Raw genomic sequence first — 22,595 nt, forward strand, 5'->3', positions numbered from 1 at the left:
TAAACTGGAGTCCCTGGGTAGTGCAAACAGTTAATGTGTTCGGCTGCCAACTGAAAGGTTGGAGGTTCAAGTGCACCCAGAGACCTGATGATCTACTTTAAAAAAAATCAGCCATTGAAAACCCCGTGGAGCACAATTCTATTCTGATACACATGGGGTTACCATGTGTTGAAACTGACTTGACAGTAACTGGTACTTACTACTTTCATGAACTACTTTCATGAACACACAATCAGTTGCTGTTATTACTTGGAGGAGTCATCCTGACATCCAGTGCTCGTTCAGATAAGGCTGGGAGGACTTGTTCTGGTCTACATGTGAAAGCGCTTCTTTCATTTCCGTGTGTGGGGTGTATGTATATGTATCTTCATGTGTGTTTATGCGAGTATGGGTTTGTGTGTGTATGTGGGGGGTATGTATGTGTGGGTTTGCTTGCATGCATGTGTGCACACACACTCTGATCCTTTAAACAGTTTCAGGCATCCTTTACATGAACTGAAAAGAAAAAAAAAAGAAATAGCTAAGTGCCTCCTGTAGCGGCACAGCTTTGAAAACCTGACAGCATTCTGGTGGAGCACCGAGAGCTGAGAGACGGGGAGCAGAACTAAGTGAGGAGACGGGATGCTCAGGACTATGAAAGTCAGTGTCTGGGAGGGGTACGAAATGGACAGGAAGTCATTCAGACTCCATAAAATGAGACCAAATATTAATCTTGTGCGTTACATGCTCGTTAGCGGGAGGGCTAAATGTAGCCACCTCAGATTTTCCACAGTATTCCTGAAATCGGTGTTAAGAGTGGCACACCCCGCATGGCATGAGGAAGAATGGGAAGGTATTTTACCTCTGGCAGAAAAGCTCAGGCCCCCATGTTTCCTACCTAATAAAAAAAAATACCATCTCACAATTACTGTGTTAGTGATAATGCTCAGCTTGACCTGTTGAGGGACCCACTACTGATGCTTTAAAAAACAAACAACAAAAAAAAAACCCATTGCCATCAAGTCGATTCCGACTCATAGCGACCCTATAGGTGAAGGTAGAACTGCCCCACAGAGGTTCCAAGGAGTGCCTGGTGGATTTGAACTGCTAACCTTTTTTCGGTTAGCAGCCGTAGCACTTCACCATTGCGCCACCAGGGTTTCCATGGATGTTTTAGGAGGAGGATAAAGGGCCAGACTTTTGGGAGGGTGTGGGAATCTCAAGTCTTGGGAGTACACCATTAAGCTCCCCCGCAAGCTCTGCAGTTTCTGAGGAAAATGGCTCCCCCTGACACAGCAGCTGCCTCTTAAGAAGTGTTGTTCAACTAGATAATACATCTCCAGGTGTGGAAGGAGCCAGGGCCCAGAACCAATGGCGGTGTTTCTAACAAAGGCTCATTGTTTGCGATCTGTTTACAGTGCCTGTTTGATGGTGCTAATAATAGGAAAATCTCTTAATTTCCGCAGATGGTAGCATTCACAGGAAGATGACATTCAGATGAACGGGGAACACAAGAAGGAGGCCGCATCCCATTACTCTGCCTTCCAAAGCCTTGCAGTTTCTGAAATGGTCGGTTCTGTGGTTAGAGGTCTCCCCCAGTCCCTCCCTTCCCCCCACTCCATCCCCACCCACCCGTCTGGTTTATGTCTTTGGTAAAAAATTCACTTCATTTGCTGTGTCCTGTCTGCATAGGCCAAGCTGGCCTGTACCTGGTTTTCATGTCAGAACTGAGACGCACCCTCTAGGGCTGGGAGAGATTAAGTGAATTGCCTAAAGTTACACACCTTCAAAGTGGGAATTTAAGCCCTGAACAAAAGCATTTTAAATCTAGCTACAGGCTCTTGGTATGACCAAAATGGCCGACAGCTAATTCAACCCGGAAGCCATTTTGTTGTCCTTCCTCTCCTCTAGATACATAACTCCTGCTTAAGTGTTTTGCCTCTGTACATTACCAGGAAGTTCATCTCTTTGTTATACTCAGCAGAATGTCTCCAAGGAGATACATGATAAACATAGATAAGAAACTTTACATAACTAACATCTTGTAATGGCCTTGTGATTTATGTACATGACTAATAAGAAAAATGAATATCCTGTGATTGTCTTGTAACTGCTTAAGCACAGTATTTTAAATGTCAACCAATCAGAAAAATCCACTTTAAGTTCCTGATATTTTGTCATAAAAGCTTCCCAGGAACCTTTGTCATTTGGAAGTGCTTGTGCAACCTTGTGGTTGTAGTGGTCCACCTTGAATTGTCCCTTCCCTCAATAACACTCGATAACCTTTAAAATTACCTCACAGAGAGGACTGTTGCCTTCTTTGACAGCCCAAAGCTTCCTGACTAGTGCATGATCTGATTCAGTTCAACTAAAAATAACTTCATTGAACATACACTATATTCAGAGCCTGGTGCTGGGGGCCTCCATGGTCATTTGCACTTCTCTGTTGCCATTCTTGAGGTTCCTGGTTTGCACTTGGCTGCTAACTGAGAGGTTAGTGGTTCGAACCCACCCAGTAGTGCTGCAGAAGAATGGCCTGGCAGTCTGCTCCTGTAAAGATTACAGCCAAGAAAACCCTGTGGAGCAGTTCTACTCTGTGATGCATGGGGTTGCAATGAGTCAGAATTGACTCTGCTGCAATGGGTTTAATTTTTTTTAAAAACATTTTGTTGCAATAGGTGACTTCTGAGCATCTCGCTTAGATTTCGAAGTCCTTATAGGCAGGATTGTGCCCTGGGTATTGTGCCTGCAGAGTGGTAAGTGCTCTAAGGTAAGTAAGTGAAAGGTAGAATTGATCTCTGTCTGCAGGATGCTCAGTAACTAGTGGGACAGACATGGTTAAAGTCGACTGTGGTACCATCTAAACTGTGGTAACTGCATTCATTCATTCACTCAACACTTATTGGACACCTATTACATGCCAGGCATTGGGAGGGGGATTGGGGATTCCAAGATGAATCAGAAAGGCTTTAATGTCAAGGACCTCCCAGTTTATAGATGAAGACAGACATGTAAAAGTTGACTATAAGACAGGGTGGAGTATTCTGTGATCCGAGGGCAAGTGGCCTTTGCAGCCAAGCCTGGCCTGAACACTGGACTCAAACCCAGGCTCTAGAGCCTTTAAGCCCCTGCTTATCTGGAAGAGGACTTGGGTGAGGCTAGAAATTAGAGCACATGGAGGTATAGGATCTGGAGGCACATTTTATCTAAGCTGTGAGAGTCAGCTCCATCATATAGGCATACCACAGAGATATTGTGGGTTTGGTCCCTGACCACCATGATAAAGCAAATATCACAATAAAGCAAGTCACACAATTTTTTTGGTTTCCCAGAGCATATAACAGTTGTTTATACTGTAGTCTATTAAGTGTGCAATAGCATTATGTCTAAAAAAACAACGTACATACCTTAATTAAAAAATACTTTTTTTGCTAAAAAATGCTAGCCATCATCTGAGCCTTTGGCGGGTCGTAATCTTTTTGCTGGTGGAGGGTCTTGCCTCGATGTTGATGGCTGCTGACTGATCAGGGCGGTGGTTGTTGAAGGTTGGAGTGGCTGTGGCAATTTCTTAAAAATAAGACAACAATGAAGTTTGCTGCATTGATTGAGTCTTCCTTCTACAGAGGATTTTTCTGTAGCATATCATGCTATTTGATAGCATTTTACCCACAGTAGAACTCCTTTCAAAATTGGAGTCAATCCTCTCAAACTCTGCCGCTGCTTTATCAACTAAGTTTATGTAATTTTCTAAATCCTTTGTTGTCATTTCAACAATGTTCACAGCATCTTCACCAGGAGTAGATTCCATCTCCAGAAACCACTTTCTGTGCTCTTTCATAAGAAGTAAGTCCTTATTGGTTAAAGTTTTATCATTAAATTGCAGCAATTCAGTCCCATCTTCAGGTTCCGCTTCTAATTCTAGTTCTCTTGCTGTTTTCACCACATCTGCAGTTACTTCCTCTACTGAAGTCTTGAACCCCTCAAAGTCATCCATGAGGATTGGTATCAACTTCTTCCAAAACCCTCTTAATGTTGATATTTTGACCTCCTCCCAGAATCACGAATGTTCTTAATGGCATCTAGAACGGTGAATCCTTTCCAGAAAGTTTTCAGTTTGCTTTGCCCAGTCCGTCAGAGGAATCATTATCTATGGCAGCTATAGTCTGACGAAATGTATTCCTTAAATAGTAGGACTTGAAAGTCGAAATTACGCCTTGATCCACGGGCTGCAGAACGGATGTTGTGTTAGCAGGCAGGAAAACAACATTAATCTCCTTGCACATCTCCATCAGAGGTCTTGGGTGACCAGGTGCACTGTCAATGAGCAGGAATATTTTGAAAGGAATCTTTTTTTTTCTGAGCAGTAGGTCTCAACAGTGGGTTTAAAATATTCAGAAAACCGTGTTGTAAACAGATGTGCTGTCACCTAGGCTTTGTTGTTGCATTTATAGAACACAGGCAGAGTAGATTTAGCATAATTCTTCAGGGCCCTAGGATTTTCAGAATGGTAAGTGAACATCGGGTTCAACTTAAAATCACCAGCTGCATTAGCCCCTAATAGGAGAGTCAGCCTGTCCTTTGAAGCCAAGCATTGACTTCTCTAACTATGACAGTCCTGGATGGTATCTTCTTCCAATATAAAGTTATTTCATCTACATTGAAAATCTGTTGTTTAGTACAGCCATTTTCATCAATTATCTTAGCTGGATCTCCCGGATAACTTGCTGCAGCTTGTACATCAGCACTTTTTATGCAGACGGCTTCTTTCCTTAAACCTCATGAACCAACCTCAGCTAGCGTCAAACTTTTCTTTTGCAGTGTCCTCACCTTTCTCAGCCTTCACAGAATTGAAGAGTGTTAGGGCCTTGCTCTGGATTAGGTTTTGGCTTAAGGGAATGTTGTGGCTGGTTTGATCTTCTCTCCACTAAAACTTTCTCCATATCAGCAATAAGGCTGTTTTGCTTTCTTATCATTTGTGTTTTGATTGGAGTAGCACTTTTAATTTCCTTCAAGAACTTTTCGTTTGCATTTACAACTTGGCTAACTGTTGGGCGCGAGAGGCCTAGCTTTGGACCTGTCTCAGCTTTCGACATGCCTTCCTCACTAAGCTTAATCATTTCTAGCTTTTGATTTAAAGTGAGAAATGTTTGAGTCTTCCTTTCACTTAGACACTTAAAGGCCATTGTAGGGTTATTAATTGGCCTCATTTCAATATTGTCATGTCTAAGGGAATAAGGGCAGCCCAAGGAGAGGGATAGAGATGGGAGAACGGCTGATCGGTGGAGCAGTCAGAACACACACACTTTTTCAAATAAATTTGCCGTCTTATATGGGCACAGTGCATGGTGCCCCAAAACAATTACAATAGTAACATCAAAGATCACTGATCACACATCACCATAACAGATAATAATGAAAAAGTTTGAAAAATCGTGAGAATCACCAAAATGTGACACAGAGACATGAAGTGAGCCCATGTCGTTGGAAAAATGGCGCTGATAGACTTGCTCGACACAGGGTTGCCACAAACCTTCAATTTGTATAAAAACACGGTATCTGTAAAGCGCAATAAAGCTAAGGCAATAAAACGAGGTGTGCCTGTACACGTTTCCTTTTCCTGAGCCAGGAGTTCTGTCCGCAGTGGGTATCAAATAAAAAGGTCACTTGGTCAATAAAGAACTTTTGCTGCATGACAAACCACCCCCAAATTTGCCAGTACCAGGTACCCTTGAGTCAACTCTAATTCATGACAATGCCATGAGCGTCAGAATAGAACTGTGCTCCATAGAGTTTTCGATGGCTGATTTTTCAGAAGTAGATCACCAAGCCTTTCTTCCAAGGCTCCTCTCTTATTTAGTGCTGCTATAACAGAAATACCACAAATAGATGGCTTTAACAAACAGAAATTTATTCTCTCGCAGTCTAGTAGCATAGATGTCCGAATTCAGGGCAGCAGCTCCAGGGGAAGGCTTTCTTTCTCTGTCGGCCGTGGAGGTAAGTCCTTGTCATCAATCTTCCCCTGATCTAGGAGCTTCTCAGTCCAGGGATCCCAGGTCCAAAGAACTGGCTTTGCTCCTGGCACTACTTGCTTAGTGGTATGAGATCCCCCTGTCTCTCTGCTCGCTTCTTTGTTTTATGCCTCAAAAGAGATTGACTCAGGATACAACTTAGTCTTGTAGATTGAGCTCTACCTCATTAACACAACTGCCTTTAATCTTGCCTCATTAACATTATAGAGGTAGAATTTACAACACATAGGAAAATCACATCAGATGACAAAATGGTAGACAATCACACGATACTGGGAATCATAGCCTAGCCAAATTGACACACATTTTTGGGGACACAGTTCAATCTATAACAGCTCCTCTGGGTAGACTTGAACCTCCAACCTTTGAGTTAGCAGCTGAGTGCCTTAACCATTTGTGCCACTCGGAGATGCCTCTCCCAAACTTAGTGGCTTTACACAACCACCACCGTGTATTTGTTCCTGATCTGGGCTCTGGGCTGGGCTCAGCTGGGTGGTTGTCTCTGCTCCACACGGTGTTGACTGTGCTTACCTAAGTGTTTGTAGTCAGATGGATGGTGTTGACTGTGCTTACCTAAGTGTTTGTAGTCAGCTGGCAGCTTGACTCAGGCTGGACGAGCCAAGATGGCTGCTCTCACATTTAAGGTGCCTCCGCTGGGTAGCTGGGACAGCAGAGGACTGGCTGACCTCTCTTTCTCCTTGTGAAATGTCTTATTTAATAAGTTGGATTAATTTTTGATCGCCTTCAATTCATGGAGTTTTGCAAACATCATTTGGCTAAGTTTCAGAATTTAATGCATAGAAACAACTTGAAAATTCATGATTCCTTTGACTTTGGGCATCAGTCATTTTATATATCAGGTATTCTGTTAGCTTCCTTAGAATTTATAATTTTCTTCAAATGATATATCATCTTTTTTTTGTTTATTTATTTATTTTATTTATCCTTCTATGTTTAATCACTCTTACTGATTGTTGAATTAAACTATTGATTTAACAGAAACATTGGTTTTTGTAAAGCCACAGAATATAGAGCCATCTCTACTGGGATATTGTTTATTAAGGCTAATTCTCAAAATTATTTTTTTCATTTTCCAGAAGTTTACTCCCACTTCACAAATTATGTTAACGTGAATATAAAGTGTAATGTGAATTCCTATCAGATTACAGCATTACAGGCTGTCCATCAAGGTGTGAATATTCCTCAATTTTTAATTTTAATTCTCAGACTATCAAAGATATTGTTTAATTCTCTGTTTTTTATTTTTAATAATTTTTATTGTGCTTTAAGTGAAAGTTTACAAATCAAGTCAGTCTCTCACACAAAAACCCATATACACCTTGCTACACACTCTCAAAAAAAAAAAAAGAATTTTTTTTTTTTTTTTAATGAGACAGCCTGCTCTCTTCCTCTACTCTCTCTTTTCGTGTCCTTTTCGCCAGCTTCTAACCCCCTCCACCCTCTCATCTCCCTTCCAGGCAGGAGATGCCAACATAGTCTCAAGTGTCCACCTGATCCAAGAAGCTCACTCCTCACCAGCATACCTTTCCAACCCATTGTCCAGTCCAATCCATGTCTGAAGAGTTGGCTTCGGGAGTGGTTCCTGTCCTGGGGCAACAGAAGGTCTGGGGGCCATGACCACTGGGGTCCTTCCAGTCTCAGTCAGACCATTAAGTCTGGTCTTATGAGAATTTGGGGTCTGCATTCCACTGCTCTCCTGCTCCCTCAGGGGTTCTCTGTTGTGTTCCCTGTCAGGGCAGTCATCGGTTGTAGCTGCGCACCATCTAGTTCTTCTGGTCTCAGGATGATGTAGTCTCGGGTTCATGTGGCCCTTCTGTCTCTTGGGCTCGTAATCACCTTGTGTCCTTGGTGTTCTTCATTCTCATTTGATCCAGGTGCATGCATCTTAGTTGGCTGCTTGCTAGTGTTTAAGACCCCAGACGCCACTCTTCAAAGTGGGATGCAGAATGTTTTCTTAATAGATTTTATCATGCCAATTGACTTAGATGTCCCCTGAAACCATGGTCCCCAGACCCCTGCCCTGCTATGCTGGCCTTCAAAACATTCAGTTTATTCAGGAAACTTCTTTGCTTTTGGTTTAGTCCAATTGTGCTGACCTCCCCTGTATTGTGTGCTGTCTTTCCCTTCACCTAAAGTAGTTCTTATTTACTGTCTAATTAGTGAATGCCTCCTTCCACCCTCCCTCCCTCCCTGCTCTCGTAACCACAAAAGAATGTTTTCTTCTCAGTTTAAACTATTTCTCAAGTTCTTATAATAGAGGTCTTGTACAATATTTGTCCTTTTGCAACTAATTTCACTCAGCAGGTTCCTCCATGTTATGAAATGTTTCTCAGATTCCTCACTGCTCTTTATCGATGCGTAGTATTCCATTGTGTGAATATACCATAATTTATTTATCCAGTCATCCGTTGATGGGCACCTTGGTTACTTCCATGTTTTTGCTATTGTAAACAGTGCTGCAGTAAACATGGGTGTGCATATATCTGTTCGTGTAAAGGCTCTTATTTCTCTAGGATATATTCCAAGGAGTGGGATTGCTGGATCGTATGGTGGTTCTATTTCTAGCTTTTTAAGGAAGCGCCCTTTAATTATTATATAGTGTCCTTCCTTATCCTTTCTGATGGATTTAACTTTAAACTCTATTTTGTCAGAAATTAATATTGCCACTCCTGCTCTTTTTTGATTGTTGTTTGCTTGATATATTTTTTTCCATCCTTTGAGTTTTAGTTTGTGTCTCTAAGTCTAACGTATGTCTCTTGTAGGCAGCATATAGATGGATCTTGTTTTTTAATCCATTGTGCCACTCTGTCTCTTTATTGGTGCATTTAGTCCCTTTACATTCAGGGTAATTATGGATAGGTATGAATTTAGTGCTATCGTTTTGATGTCTTTTTTTGTGTGTCAACAGCTTCTTTATCCCACTTGATTTTATGTGCTGAGTAGATTTTCTTTGTATATTGTCCTTTCCTCATATTTGTTGTTGTTGATTTTGTTTCTGCTGAGTCTGTATTTTTCCCTTGTATTTTATTTTGATGAGTAGGATAGTTTGTCTCCTTTGTGGTTACTTTATTATTTACCCCTATTTTTCTAAATTTGTAACATTTATTTCTTTGTATCGCCATATCTTCCTCTCCATATGGAAGGTGTATGATTACATTTCTTAATAGTCCCTCTTTATTATTTTATTGTTTCTTCTTTTATATAGTAACATTGCTGTTACCCTGTGTTGGGCTTTTTTTTTTGGAGCTCCCTGTCTGGGTTGACTTCTGGTTGCTCTGCCCAGTGTTCTAGTCTTGGGTTGATACCTGATATTATTGATTTTCTAACCAAAGAACTCCCTTTAGTATTTCTTGTAGTTTTGGTTTGGTTTCTACGAATTCCCTCAACTTGTGTTTATCTGGAAATGTCTTAATTTCACCTTCATATTTAAGAGACAGTTAAGATGGCTATATGATTCTTGGCAGGCAATTTTTTTCCTTCAATTTTTTAAATATGTCATCCCATTGCCTTCTTGCCTGCATGGTTTCTGCCGAGTAGTCCAAGCTTATTCTTATTGGCTCTGCCTTGTAGGTCACTTTTCTTTTATCCCTCGCTGCTGTTATAATTTTCTCTTTATCTTTGGTTTTGGCAAGCTTGATTATCATATGTCTTGGTGACTTTAAGATCTACCTTATGTGGAGTTCGATGAGTATCTTGGATAGGTATCTTCTCATCTTTCACAACATCAGGGAAGTTTTCTGCCAATAGATCCTCAACAATTCTCTCTGTATTTCCTGTTATTCCCTCCCTGTTCTGGTACTCCAATCACTTGTAGGTTATTTCTCTTGATAGAGTCCCACATGATTCTTAAGGTTTCTTCATTTTTTAAAATTCTTTTGTCTGATTTTTCTTCAAATATATTAGTGACAAGTGATTTATCTTCGAGTTCAGAAATTCTAGCTTCTACTTGCTCAATTCTGTTCCTCTGACTTTCTATTGAGTTATCTAATTCTGTAATTTTATTGTTAATCTTCTGAATTTCTGATTGCTGTCTGTCTATGGATTTTTCCAGCTTATTAAACTTTTCATTATGTTCCTGAATAATCTTTCTGATTTCTTCAGTTGCTTTATCTGTGTGTTCCTTGGCTTGTTGTGCATATTGCCTCATTTCCTTCCTGACGTCTTGAAGGGTTCTGTATATTAAACTTTCGTATTCTGCATCTGGTAATTCCAGGAATGCACTTTCATCTAAAAGATCCCTGGATTCTTTGTTTTGAGAGCCTGTTGATGTGATCATGGCCTGATATTGACTGATATTGACTGTTGTCTCCGAGCCATCTGGAAGTTATCGTATTAGTTTATGGTTGCTTACTGTGTTGTAGCTGCTTGCTTTGTTTTGTTTTGATATACCCCTAATGGGTTGCTTGAGTGAGCTAGCTTGATTATTTTCACCTTTGGAGCTCCGGTGTCCTGTCCCCAGCTGGCTAGAGCTGTTATCAGGCATATCAGTCTAGGAGTCCATTCAGTTTTCTTGTATGAATTCACCTCAGGTTTCCAGGTAGCTGATATCAAGTGTGTGGTACAGGCTTTGTCCTACAGTCTTAGAGGGGCAGGGGTGATTGGCGTATATACCGGTATCTGATTGCAGCAGGGGGTCATGCTCTGAACAAGGCAGGGGGCTGAGAACCTACCCCCAAGTGTCTCTGAGGAAAACGCGTCTCTGTTCCCTAGAGCATGCTGGTGGGTGGGCTCTGCAGAGGGACCATGGGCACCCAAAGTTTTTGTTGTAAGGACTGGGAGGTACCAGTTATCCCTGGACCCCTGTCGCGGGTGGCTGGGCTACCCAAGTGGAGCCACCACTCCTTAGGTCCCTGTTGTGGGTAGGTGAGGACCTTGTTTAATAGGCAAAGCAATGTCAAACGTCAAATACCCACCTCTCCACCGCACCGCTGAAATGGTTGGAGTTTGCCAACAAGGGCCTATTCTCCTGAAATAGCCCCACACAGGTCCATGCAGAAGGGAAAGGTGCTCAAGGTCCATGGATGGTTTATGCTTCCACAGGAGCCAATTCTGTCCTGAGCTCCCCCAGTTAATGGAGCTAGCAAATTATCTTTTCCCCCCAGTTGGAAATTTTTTCCTTCCCCAAGGCTGGGAGGACAGCTCCAGGTGCTCAACAGGGTCTATCTCAGGCCCAGGGATTCAGCCGCTGAAGCTGGCTTGGGGGTGGCGGGGGCGCGGTAAAATGTATGCAAGTCCTTAGCTTTTGCCAAGAGCGCCCTTCTCCTCAGGCTCCGGAGGTGTGAGTGGGCTGTGTGGCTGGCTGCTTCTCCCTGAAGAAACTGCGGCCGAGCACTAGGATCAGCCCACCGCCACCGCTGCCACTTCTCCGGGAATGGTGCCCGAGGGCTCCCTGTGATTCAGGTCTGGTAACTCCTCTCCGCTTCTGAACGGTTTCTTCCTCCCCCTGCCCCTCAGTTCGTTGTCTAAGCTTGCCTTTGATGCTCAGGGCTCCAAGCTTGTCACAAATATATTCCTTCCACTTGTTTTTTTGGGTCTTTGTAGTAAAGAGGGCTCCACAGAAGCGTCTGTCTTTTCCGCCATCTTGGCTCTGCCCCTAATTCTCTTTGTTTATTTGATGTAAGGTAGTAAATAGAAAGTTTATCAAGAAAAAACTTAAAGGCCCACATAAACCAGAGACTCCATCACCCTGAGACCAGAAGAACTAGATGGTGCCCAGCTACCATCACTGACCGCTCCGATAGGGAACAAAACAGAGTCCTGATGGAGCAGGAGAAAAGTGGGGTGCAGACCTCAAATTGTAATAAAACAAAAACCAGACTTAATGTTCTGACTGAGACTGGAGGGACCTCAGAAGCCATGGCCCCCGGACTCTCTATTAGCTCAGACCTGAAACCATTACTGAAGCCAACTCTTCAGACAAAGATTAGACTGGACTATAAGACATAAAATGATACTTGTGAAGAGAGTTCTTCTTAGCTGAAGTAGATACATGAGACTGAATGGGCAGCTCCTGTCCAGAGGTGAGATGAGAAGGCAGAGGGGGACAGGAGCTGGCTGAATGGACACAGGAAATCCAGGGTGGAAAAGAGGAGTGTGCTGTCACATCATACGGAGAGCAACTAGGATCACATAACCATACGTGTATAAATTTTTGTATGAGAAACTAACCTGAACTACAAACTTTCACTAAAAGCACAATACAAAATAAATAAAAAAAGAAAAAACTTGAAGTGATTTATACCTTTCACCACATCATCCAGGGGTAATTGAATACAGTGACTAAGGCCAAATTAAATGTATTTAGAAATGTTTCTAAAATTTTGGCTGGAACGGCGGACTTCTTCTCTAGCATACAAACACTCGCATTGTCTAAACAAGAGATTTCTATGTAAATGTCTCTCATTGATACCATTTTTCTCAAACATTGACAAAAAGTTTGATATATTATTTCAGATATTATTCCCTCCAGCACTACAAGATCGAGGTTTTAAATTTCTCATATCAAAATAAAGTATTGAAATATTTTTATGTGAGTAGCTGAAGTTTCATAATGAATGATATTTTATGGTCTTGAGCTATAACTTTTCAAAGAAGTTTTTTTCTCATTTCAGTAGACATACGTATTCCAAAAAGTGGAGCCATAAATCTAGAATGCAATGTATGCTTATATAGAAACCATTTTTTAAAGGGCTATTGAATATTTCATGTTTGAAAATCTTTGATTACGTTTAAGTACATGCTAGGTAACATTTTTAAGAGTACTTTCTTAATGTTTTTAATTATTGGCATTTATTAAATATAGATTTTATTCTGTCAAATGTATTATTGTATGAAACTGAGCTCTTGATTGTCTCATTTATAATTACCATGTTTTTTTTTTCATTAAACCATGAGCTTTGACAGACCATGATTGTCATTCTGATGAATAAATAAGTCTTTTAACAATCCACTGTGTGTACCATTTGTGTCTAATACTTACTCAGTAGCACTCATGAAAGGAGCCTGGGTGGTGCAGTTGTTTGCGATTGCCTGCTAACCTAAAGGTGGATGACTTGAACTCACCCAGTTGCTCCACACAAGAAAAGCCTGGTGAACCGCTTCCATACAGATTAAAGCCAAGAAAACACTATGGGGCAGTTCTTCTCCGTAACACACGTGGTCGCCATGAGTCGGGGTCAGACATGTCGGCAGCTAACAGCAACAGCACTAATGAGACACTCATAGTTTTGTTAAAACAACCAAATTATTTTGTTTTGAAGAAATAGCAATTATTGGTGTTGTTTTGTACCAATTCTTGCACAGTGTAAAAAACATTGGATTTCTGCATAAGTAACAGAGGGATACTTCAGGCTGTGGTTCATTATTAATATCATTGCTTGTTCTCTTGTAGATTCACAAGGTTATTAGTATCGTTGCTTGTTCTCATGCAGATTCACAAGGTTAATGTGTATGGTATTTAAATGGATGGAACGCTAATAACTGTATCCCCACTGATTGTCTCACAAGTTCATTTTTAATATTTTATTTATAAATTCTTCAATTTATAAATATGAAAACACTGCCTTTACAACTTACCCAAGAATTACAGTGCACAAATGCTACAACTAAAGTAACAACGATTTAGAATCGGTGGTAACCAACCATAGGATTCCAGGCCAGTGATGAGCTGTGAGCTAAGTAGCACCATGTGCTTTGTGACAAACAAGCATATAGGAGGCCTGCTTATCAACGATCCTTGTTTGACACGCTAGGACAGTTAGGCTGAATGAATGAGTTTAATTTAGAATGAATTACTAATTAATTTTACAGTTGACTGCAATAACCATTTTACTATTTGCCAGTCAGAACAATAAGTGTTTCAATATTATAACAAGCACTGCAATTACACCCACGATTATCGGCCGAAGAAATTGCAAGGTGAACAGCAGAGGATCCATGAAGTTGAGGATTTTTTCCAATTTTAGGAAAGATTGAGCTTTTTGAAGAGATTCTGGGAGATGTCCCTGAGGGAGAGGGATGGGAGAAGAGAGAGAGAATGACTTTGATAACTGCAAGAGGGAGCAGGAAGCAATTTGAGGCAGAATGGAAAAAGGCTGAGGTCGGGGGCCTGGAGGAGAGGTGACCCATACACTGCCCTGTACCAGGGACTCTAGGAGGAGGCAAGACCTCAGAGAAATGGCTGCACAGGCCCAGGGAGGCTGGAGCAAGATGGCTCAGAGGCAGCAGAAGGCCAGGGTACAAGGATGAAGGAGTTGTCATGCTGAGCTCTCTCCGCAGGACCCAGTGTGGGGTCATGGCCGATGGCAGAGCAGCTGCTTGGTGCTTTGAGCCGTGGAAGTCCTCCCCCAGAACTTTTGCCCAAACCTTGAGGACAGCCCCAGTGAAGGCTGATACTGCATTTCCTGCCAGTCAGGCAGGGGACTCAGAGTTATTTAAAAGAAAATAAAGAGGTGATTTTTCCCGCACATGTTGTTGTAGTTGTTAGTCGCCATGGAGTCAGTTCCAACTCAGAGCGACCCCACTACAACAGAACAGAACACTGCCTGGTCCTGTGCCATGCTCTCAATCGTCGCTGTCTTTGAGCCCATTTTTTTCAGCCACTGTGTCAATCCATCTCATTGAGGATCTTCGCCGACTCTCTACTTTACCAAGCATGATGTCCTTCTCCAGGGACTGGTCCCTCCTGATAACATGTCCAAAGTACATGAGATGAAGTCTCCCCATCCTTGCTTCTAAGGAGCATTCTGGCTGTTTTTCTTCCAAAACAGATTTGTTCATTTTCCAGCAGTCCATGGTATATTCAGTATTCTTCACCAACATCATAATTCAAAGGCATCCATTTTTCTTCAGTCTTCCTTATTCGTTTTCCAGCTTTCACATGCTATGAGGCAATTGAAAATATCATGGCTTGGATCAGGTGCACCTTAGTCCTTGTCTTAGTTACCTAGAGCTGCTCTAACAAAAAGTACCACAAGTGGATGGCTTTAACAAACAGAAATCTATTCTCTCACAGTCTAGGAGGCTAGAAGTCCAAATTCAGGGTGCCACCTCCTGGGAAAGGCTTTTTCTGTTGGTTCTGGAGGAAGGTCCTTGTCATAAATCTTCCCCTGGACCATTAGCTTCTCAGCGCAGGATCCTGGGTTTAAAGGACACACTCTGCTCCCAGCTCTTCTTTCTTGGTGGTAGGAGGTCCCTCCTCTCTGCTTGCATCTCTCTCCGTTTATCTCTTGTGAAATAAAAAGTGATGCAGGCCACACCCCAGGGAAACTCCCCTTATATCAGATCAGGGATGTGACCTCAGTAAGAGTGTTACATCCCACCCTAAACCTCTTTAACATAACCTAATCTAGTCTCATGAACCACAGGCAGAGATTAGGATTTACAACCCATAGGAAAATCACATTAGGTGACAAAATGGTGGATAACCACACAATACTGGGAATTGTGGCCTAGCCAAGTTGATACACATTTTTGAGGGACACAGTTCAATCCACAGCAGACCTTGAAGTGACATCTTTGCTTTTTAACATTCTGAAGAGTCCAGCACATGCAAGTCTGCAATTCATAGTGTCTCCACGTGTGTATGTGTGCCAAACAAGCTAGACAGAACCATCCCAGGCCGGACAACACCGGCAGATACATGAGTGCACCCAGAGCAACCAACACGGACCACCCGCGGAAAAAGCTGCTGTGCTTAGTGCTGAGCTGGGCAGCAACAGGCACTAAACTTTTTTTTTTTTTTAATTGTTGTTGAAAAAATTATACACAAGAAGAGGTTTAAAGTATATTGGGGGTAAAGGAAAAATCTTTAGATCCTAGTTTGAATAAACCAGCTGTAACGGGCAATTCTGAGACAACAATCAGGACGCACATATGGCAAAATGGTAACAGTTGTAGAGCCTAGGTGATGGGCAAATGAATGTTCACTGTACTCCCTTCTCTGTATTTGAAAATTTCATAGTAAAAAGTCATTAAAAAAGCCCCAAATCCTCAGGACATCCAAACCCATCCAAGAGAGAGAAAAAGAGCCTCAGGAAGTTGGTTTAGCCATGGTGGAGTCTCTGGTTGGGATTTGAGGGGGGCGTTTGGATGGCAGCCAGGAGAGAAACTGGGGAGCTGGGTTTAAGGTGGAGGATGGGAATGCCTCCTGGGCTTCTGACATGGCTTGACTGGGAAGCAGAAAGAGAGTAACTGAATCTACTACACCAGGCACTGAGAGACTCCCAGAGTTGATCATGTAGGAAATGTCAGGAGACAATCTTGAATTCTGTGTTAAATGAAGTGTGTGGTCAGATTTTCCCGCGGGCAGAATGGACTGGTGATGGGCTGGAAGGAGGCTCACAGCCCACTGACTAAGTTCCCCTTGAATTCAAAGACACGTCCCTTTAGGCTTTGACCATTTTTCTGCTATGGCTGGGGGGAGAGCAAGGGGAGGGCAGAAGTGGATAAGGTTGGAAGAAGCTTCATGATTTATCAAGTCTTTAGTGATTGATGTAGGGACGCTTTATTGGCTTCACCTTCAATAAACTGAGGTGTCAGTATAAATAAGACAGAAAAACGCAGAAAGCCAAAACTAACCTATGTATGTAAATTTAGGAGTTGGCTGGAATAAGTTAAGAATGTGTCAGGAAAACATAGAACAATCAGACTTTCTTAAGAGCAGAGAAAGAGTTTGATGAACTTTGCCTAAAGGTGCCACCTTTCCTATGAACCCTCCCCTGAACACACTACCTCACGGCCTCTGCCCCTTTTCTCATACACTGTTGCTACCACCACTTACGGCACCTGGAAATTGCGTCAGGCTGCAGGTAACAGAAAACTCGACTACAGCAGTTTGGCAGAAATGGACTAGCTATTCAGAAGACACTCAAAATCCCTTTTCTTTTGCCTTCCTGTTTTATGAAGGCTGGAAAGAAAAAAGACCCACCTTCCTAGATTCACTTGTAACTAGGTAGAGGTAGACAAGCATCAAGAGTTCTGGCCAGTGAGATGTAGGAGATCCCTGGGAGGGATTCCTTTCCTCTTCCAAAAAGATAAGACTTCATGCGCTAAAACCTTCTGGCTCTTTTCTTTTTTCCTGCCTGTAATTTGGACGTGATGCCTGGAGATGCAGAAGCCTTCTTGTGACCATGAGGACCAAGTCCTGATGCTAAGGATGGGAAGGCAGGAAGATACAAGGAGCCTGCGACATTGATGGTGTCTGCAGTACGATTAATTACTTTTGTGTGTGGCCTTTCTGGCCATGGTCTTGTAACTCTCACCCAGGTGATTGGGCATGATTGTGTCATAGGGTAATTGTGACCTACCAAGGGGATTGGTCAGTTGTGCCTTAAAAAGAAGCCAATTCCAGAGCAGAGAGGAGGAGCCCACCACCACCAAGGAAGGAGAGACCAGCAGGAGAGACCCAGCAGCAGAGACCTGGCAGCAGGAGATAGTGGACAGAGAAAGCTGAGTGCCTTTAGGCAGCAACTGAGGGTCAGGGAGAGGTGTGCCTGCGAGCACAGCTGGGAAGAGGCTATCCTGATGGAAGAGCTGTATCTTGAGTGTTCCTGAGTCTGAGTTGTAACGGTTACATCCCTAATAAACCCCGTAATTGTGAGTATGGCCTGTGAGTTCTGTGTGGCCATTGCAATGAATTATCGAACCCAGTAGAGAGTGCTATGTGAGTGAAGGTTGGTGTCAGAATTAGTACAGATGGTGGAGAGGGGAGGCTTGTTTGGCCTTCACCACATAGGAGTCAGCCTTGTGCTGTTGATCTTTCCCCTGTGGGGTTGGAGGAGGTCACATACTGCCCCAAGCCACTTTTACAGTGTCACAGAGCTCCTACACCAGCCCTAAACTGATTACCCTCACCTCCTGTCAGATGAAAAACAACAAACCACCTGCAAATAACAGAAGACCTGCCTTCCATGGCTTAGAAAACTGAGAACTTTTATCGTCTAATGAAACATGAAGTCAGGGAATAGGAAATTCAGGACTGGTAGGGTGTTATCAGTGTCCTTGGCTCCTTTTATCTTCTTAGCTTTTCCATTTTAATGTATTGATTTCCTCCTCCTGGTCACAAGATGACTGCTATACCTCCAGGTATCAGGTCTGCATTCCGGGGACAAAGAAATCTATATCTCATGGGTCCAGATTGTGTCACATGGTCACTCCTGGCTGCATGGTGGCTAGGAAAACAAACAAAAGTGAAAAATGGTAATTGACTTCTCAATGTTTACAGTAGAGGAAATAAGGAAGGTTGGTAAGTCAACATCCATTCCCAATCATCTTCTCCTTTGCCTTTCTCTATTGTATACAGGCGCTTTTTTTTTTTTTAAACACTGCCTGTGGAGGAGTTGGAGTTCTCCGGTGGTACAAATGGCTAATGTGCTTGGCTGCTAACTGAAAAGATGGAGGTTCAAGTCTACCCAGAGGCACCTTGGAAGAAAGGCCTGGTGATCTATTTCTGAGAGATCACAGTCATTGATAACTCTGTGGAACACAGTTGCACTCTGACACACATAAAATCTCTGTGAGTCGGAACTGGTTAACTAGTTAATTGGTTTGTGAAGGAGTTACTTATTACTTCACCAATTAGTTTGGGAACCTTGTGGATCCCCCACATTGCCCAGTACATATGGGCACTAAAGAAAATCTGTTGAATCAATATACAGTAGCTGCCTGGGGCTCTTAGTTCCTTAAATTCTATCACTGAAGTCACCTTCACTGAGATATCGTTTTGTGACTAATAAAGCAAGGCAAAGTAGGACTGGGGAAAGGGCAAGAAAAACAGAGTCTTCATATGGGTAGAAACTTGAAAGTCAGGTTGGTGGGATAATAGATTAAAATTCTTCTTGTTCGAAATTTTCTTTTGCTGTGGAGACTCCTGATTCTGGTAATGCAGGGCTAGATAATTCAGACCAACCTTCCCACTGAACACAACTTCAAAAACTAAATGAAATATAAAAACATCTTCTTGAAAGCATCAAAGACCTGACAGGAGAGTAGGGTATTACCAGCACCAACTTCTGGGAGTAGCTGGGAATTAAGAGGTCAGTATAGCACTTGGGGCCAATTTTGCCTTAGGGGCATTTGCTAATCTGGAAGAGGTGGCTAAGAGACTGAGCTGTGCTTTCAGTGTTTTGTCAGGCTGGGGGCAAAAGTTAGAGTCAAGAACCACCAAGGCTGAGGACTCAATAAGCCACTTGATTTGGCCTGGGATCCAAAAGGACTGATCCATATGAATAAGGGAGATTTGGAAATAAACCAGCCCTTACACGGACTAAGTCATCTGGTTAGCTGAGAAAATCTCAAACCCTGAATTTGGATTAAGGTAATTCTGGAGTGCCAGTTTCCCCAGAAACTTGACAAAAGAACTTGAAAAATACTCCTTGGAGAAATATATCTTAGGCCTCCAATTTCTGCTAATACTTTCAAAACAATGTTTGGCATACAATAAAAAATTACTAGACACATGAGGCGATAGGACTCCATAAGCAAGAACCGCAAGAACCAGCAGAAACAAAAGACAATAGATCAGGCCCAAAGGGACTCGAAAAACTTGAATTATCAAATTTTCCTTTGATATTATCTTATTGTTTTGGTGTTAAAAAATTTTACACAGTATAGTTACAACAATTAAAAGAACAATCTATACAAAATAAAAAGTGGAAAACAAAGCCAGAAAGAAATATACCACTATTGTAGTGTGTCATCTTAAAGTGGCAAAACCAACGTGTTTGTTTCATCTCTTTTTTCATTTCTGTATTTTCCAAAATTTGGCTAATGAGAATTTATATTGGAAGAAATGCTTATGTAAAAGAGAAAGTGATAAGGGCAGTAACCCAGAGCAGGGTGGGCTTCATGGGTATTCAACCTCTAGAGTTGTACAAGGCCCCATCTCAGAAGGGGCACACACTTGGCTTAAGGCTCTGCTGTTGCTGTCTTAAAATGCTTAACATTTTTTTAGTAAGAAATTCTGCATTTTCATTTTGCACTTAGCTCTGCAAAGTATGTAGCTGGTCCTGACCCAGACAATAAATGAATGCTGATCTGTTGACCATCTGGTCAATAGCTTCTGGACTGGCTCCAGTTTCCCCAGGTCCCACTGAACACCATCTAGTTTCCACACCAGAACTGTGACCAGACAGGTGCAGTAATATTATGTGTAGTGGAGAGAGCCCTGGATTAGCAATCTGCAGACTTAATTCTAGTCCTGTTGCTAGTTAGTTGAATGACTCTTAGTAAATTTCTTCACCCTGCTGTTGGGTTGTCTTTGTAATTCTTCCCTATCAGGTCTGAAACCATTGGAATCACAGCAGTGAACAGGATAGCTAGCAAACCAGAGTTAGAATCAATCAACTATTTCTCCAGTGTCCACCTGTGCAAGGTACCAGGTGCTCTGAGAATCGCTCCAAACCATGACGTGGTTCTAGTCTTCTACCCAGAGCTGCGAATCATCTTTCGGGGTACTTCTCTTTGCTTTTTGGATTTGCTGATTTAACTGTAACCCAGATTTTGTCTGGAATGACTATCTGAAGCCTCTTTCACAGCTTTATCAGAAATCCCTTACAAAGTAAGCACGGTCGGTACATTTCCAACATGGTAGGCCACTGGGGCAAGGGACACCTACCATTTACTGAATGCTGCCGCAAAAGGCCTCTTTCAAGAGTTAAAAAGCAAAGACGTCACTTTAAGGACAAAGGTACACTTGACCCAAGCCATTGTATTTTCAGTAGCCTCATAAAAAAAATTTTTTTTTCATATGTATGCGAAAGCTGGACAATGAGTAAGGAAGACGGAAGAAGAACTGACACCTTTGAATTGTGTTGGTGAAGAATATTGAATATATCACGGACTGCCAGAAGAAGGAACGAATCCGTCTTGGAAGAAGTACAGCCAGAATGCTCCTTAGAAGTAAGGATGGGGAGACTAGTCTCACATACTTTGGACATGGCATCAGGAAGGACCAGTCCCTGGAGAAGGACATCATGCTTAGTAGAGGCTCAGCGAAGAGGAAGAAGACCTTCAGGGAGATGGTTTGACACAGTGGCTGCAGCAATGCGCTCAAACATAACAATTGCGAGTATGGCGCAGGACCAGGTAGTATTTCCTTCCGTTGGACATAGGGTTGATGTGGGTCGGAACCGACTCGATGGTACCTAACAACAACTACTTATTGAATGTGTACCGAGTGCCAGGCTATGTGCGCGAGGCTCTTTACTCACAATCCCTTTTAATCTTTTATGAGGTTGGTACTACTTTTCTATTTTTCAGACAAGGAAACCCAGATTTAAAGAGGTTACGGAACTTGCAGCTCCAAAGGGGTCCGACTCCCAGAGTTCATGCTCTTGACAGCTCCACTAGACCGGCACCAGTAACAGCCAGCCATTGTTGCTGCCTCTCCAGTCCAGAGTAGTCCACCAAGTCCGCGTTGCCCCAGTCCCAAGGTCAGCCGGGGAGATGAGGGGACGACGGTAAGGCGAATTCTGCAGAAACTGGAAGCAGCGCTGCAGATGCAGCCCAGAGCATTAAAGCTGCTACCGTTTGGCAAAATCCACCTGCGCTCTCCTGGGGTCCAAGGGCTTGTCCTGTCACCGCCACCCAACACGAAACGAGTCCCCCACCTCCACTTCCCACAGACGAAACAGAGACAGCCGCCAGGAGCAGCCGCCGCGTTTGGCGCCAGGCACACACCATACCCTTCCGCAGCTCCCCACCTCCTCCAGACGCACGTGTTTAAAGAGTCCCTGCTCCTCCCCACCCCGCCACACCTCATCCCCACCTCCGCGTCCGCCCGGCCCCCGCCTGCGCTGCTGGCCTCAAGTTTCGTCCGAGAGGGTGGCGCGCACAACTGCAGCGGCGGCGGCGACGGAGCGCCCAGTGGCGCTTCGCTACCCACCTCGCCCCATCCCCCGCCGCCGCAGTCTCCGCCCGCCCGGGAGGGCGTGCTCGGCGGAACCCGAGCCGAGGGTGGGGTGCCGAGAGGGAGGGGATCCCGGGACGCGCCGTTCCAGTTCTCGCAGCGGCAGAGGCGGCGGCGGCAGCAGCAGGTGGAGCGAGCTCCGCCGCGAGCTGCACTTGGCCTGACAGCCGCCGCTACGGTCGCCGAGGTGGGCGCAGGGCCGCTGGGCTGCAGCCCGTCCTCGCCCGGTTCGACCCCAGTGTGTACGGAACTTGGATAACCGAGGCCGACGGGCCGAGGCTGCGGTTGGGGCCGGCGCCGGTGTGCCTCGGAGCGCACAGCCGCGCTGGGAGCCGCGTCTGGGGCGCAGGACTAGGGGGAGAAGCGCTTCGCGTCTCTCCTCCTGGCTACCTGGAAGACCTGTTCTCCCGGGAGAGAGCCGCTGCCGGCTTTGGAATTCGGAAGGAGCTCGGAGTCCGCCTGGGTATCTTGCGGGACGTTCTATGTTTGCGCCCTGGTGGCGCGCGGGGTCCTGAGCAGCGCTCATGCCTCTCCTCTCCGGCTTCAGCGCGGAAAGCTGTGGGCTCTTCTCTGGGATTCCAACTGCCTTTCTCCCGGGGAGGTGTGGGGGGCCAGGAGCACCTCATTAGGTCTTCCGTGGAGTCCTCGCACCCCTCTCC

General features: G+C 43.7%; 1 protein-coding gene and 1 long non-coding RNA gene across 6 annotated transcripts in view; both read left to right on the forward strand.

Moving 5' to 3' along the window:
* The window catches only part of LOC126066792 (uncharacterized), a 186,045-nt gene extending 179,166 nt beyond the window's left edge, over window positions 1-6,879 (forward strand). For 2 of the 5 annotated variants that reach the window (XR_007515257.1, XR_007515256.1), the window contains exon 6: window positions 1,446-6,879. This is a non-coding gene — a long non-coding RNA (uncharacterized LOC126066792). The remainder of the gene's footprint in view (window positions 1-1,445) is intronic. The other 3 variants (XR_007515259.1, XR_007515258.1, XR_007515260.1) reach the window with 3 other exon arrangements.
* A 14,219-nt stretch (window positions 6,880-21,098) lies between these two features.
* CNIH3 (cornichon family AMPA receptor auxiliary protein 3) overlaps window positions 21,099-22,595 on the forward strand; it is a 149,088-nt gene continuing 147,591 nt past the window's right edge. The window contains exons 1-2 of the mRNA XM_049867923.1: window positions 21,099-21,113; window positions 21,425-22,123. Of these exons, the coding sequence (XP_049723880.1) occupies window positions 21,099-21,113; window positions 21,425-22,123 (714 nt within the window). The remainder of the gene's footprint in view (window positions 21,114-21,424; window positions 22,124-22,595) is intronic.

Source organism: Elephas maximus, chromosome 24 (genome assembly GCF_024166365.1).
Source record: "Elephas maximus indicus isolate mEleMax1 chromosome 24, mEleMax1 primary haplotype, whole genome shotgun sequence".
Classification (NCBI taxonomy): Eukaryota; Metazoa; Chordata; class Mammalia; order Proboscidea; family Elephantidae; genus Elephas; species Elephas maximus.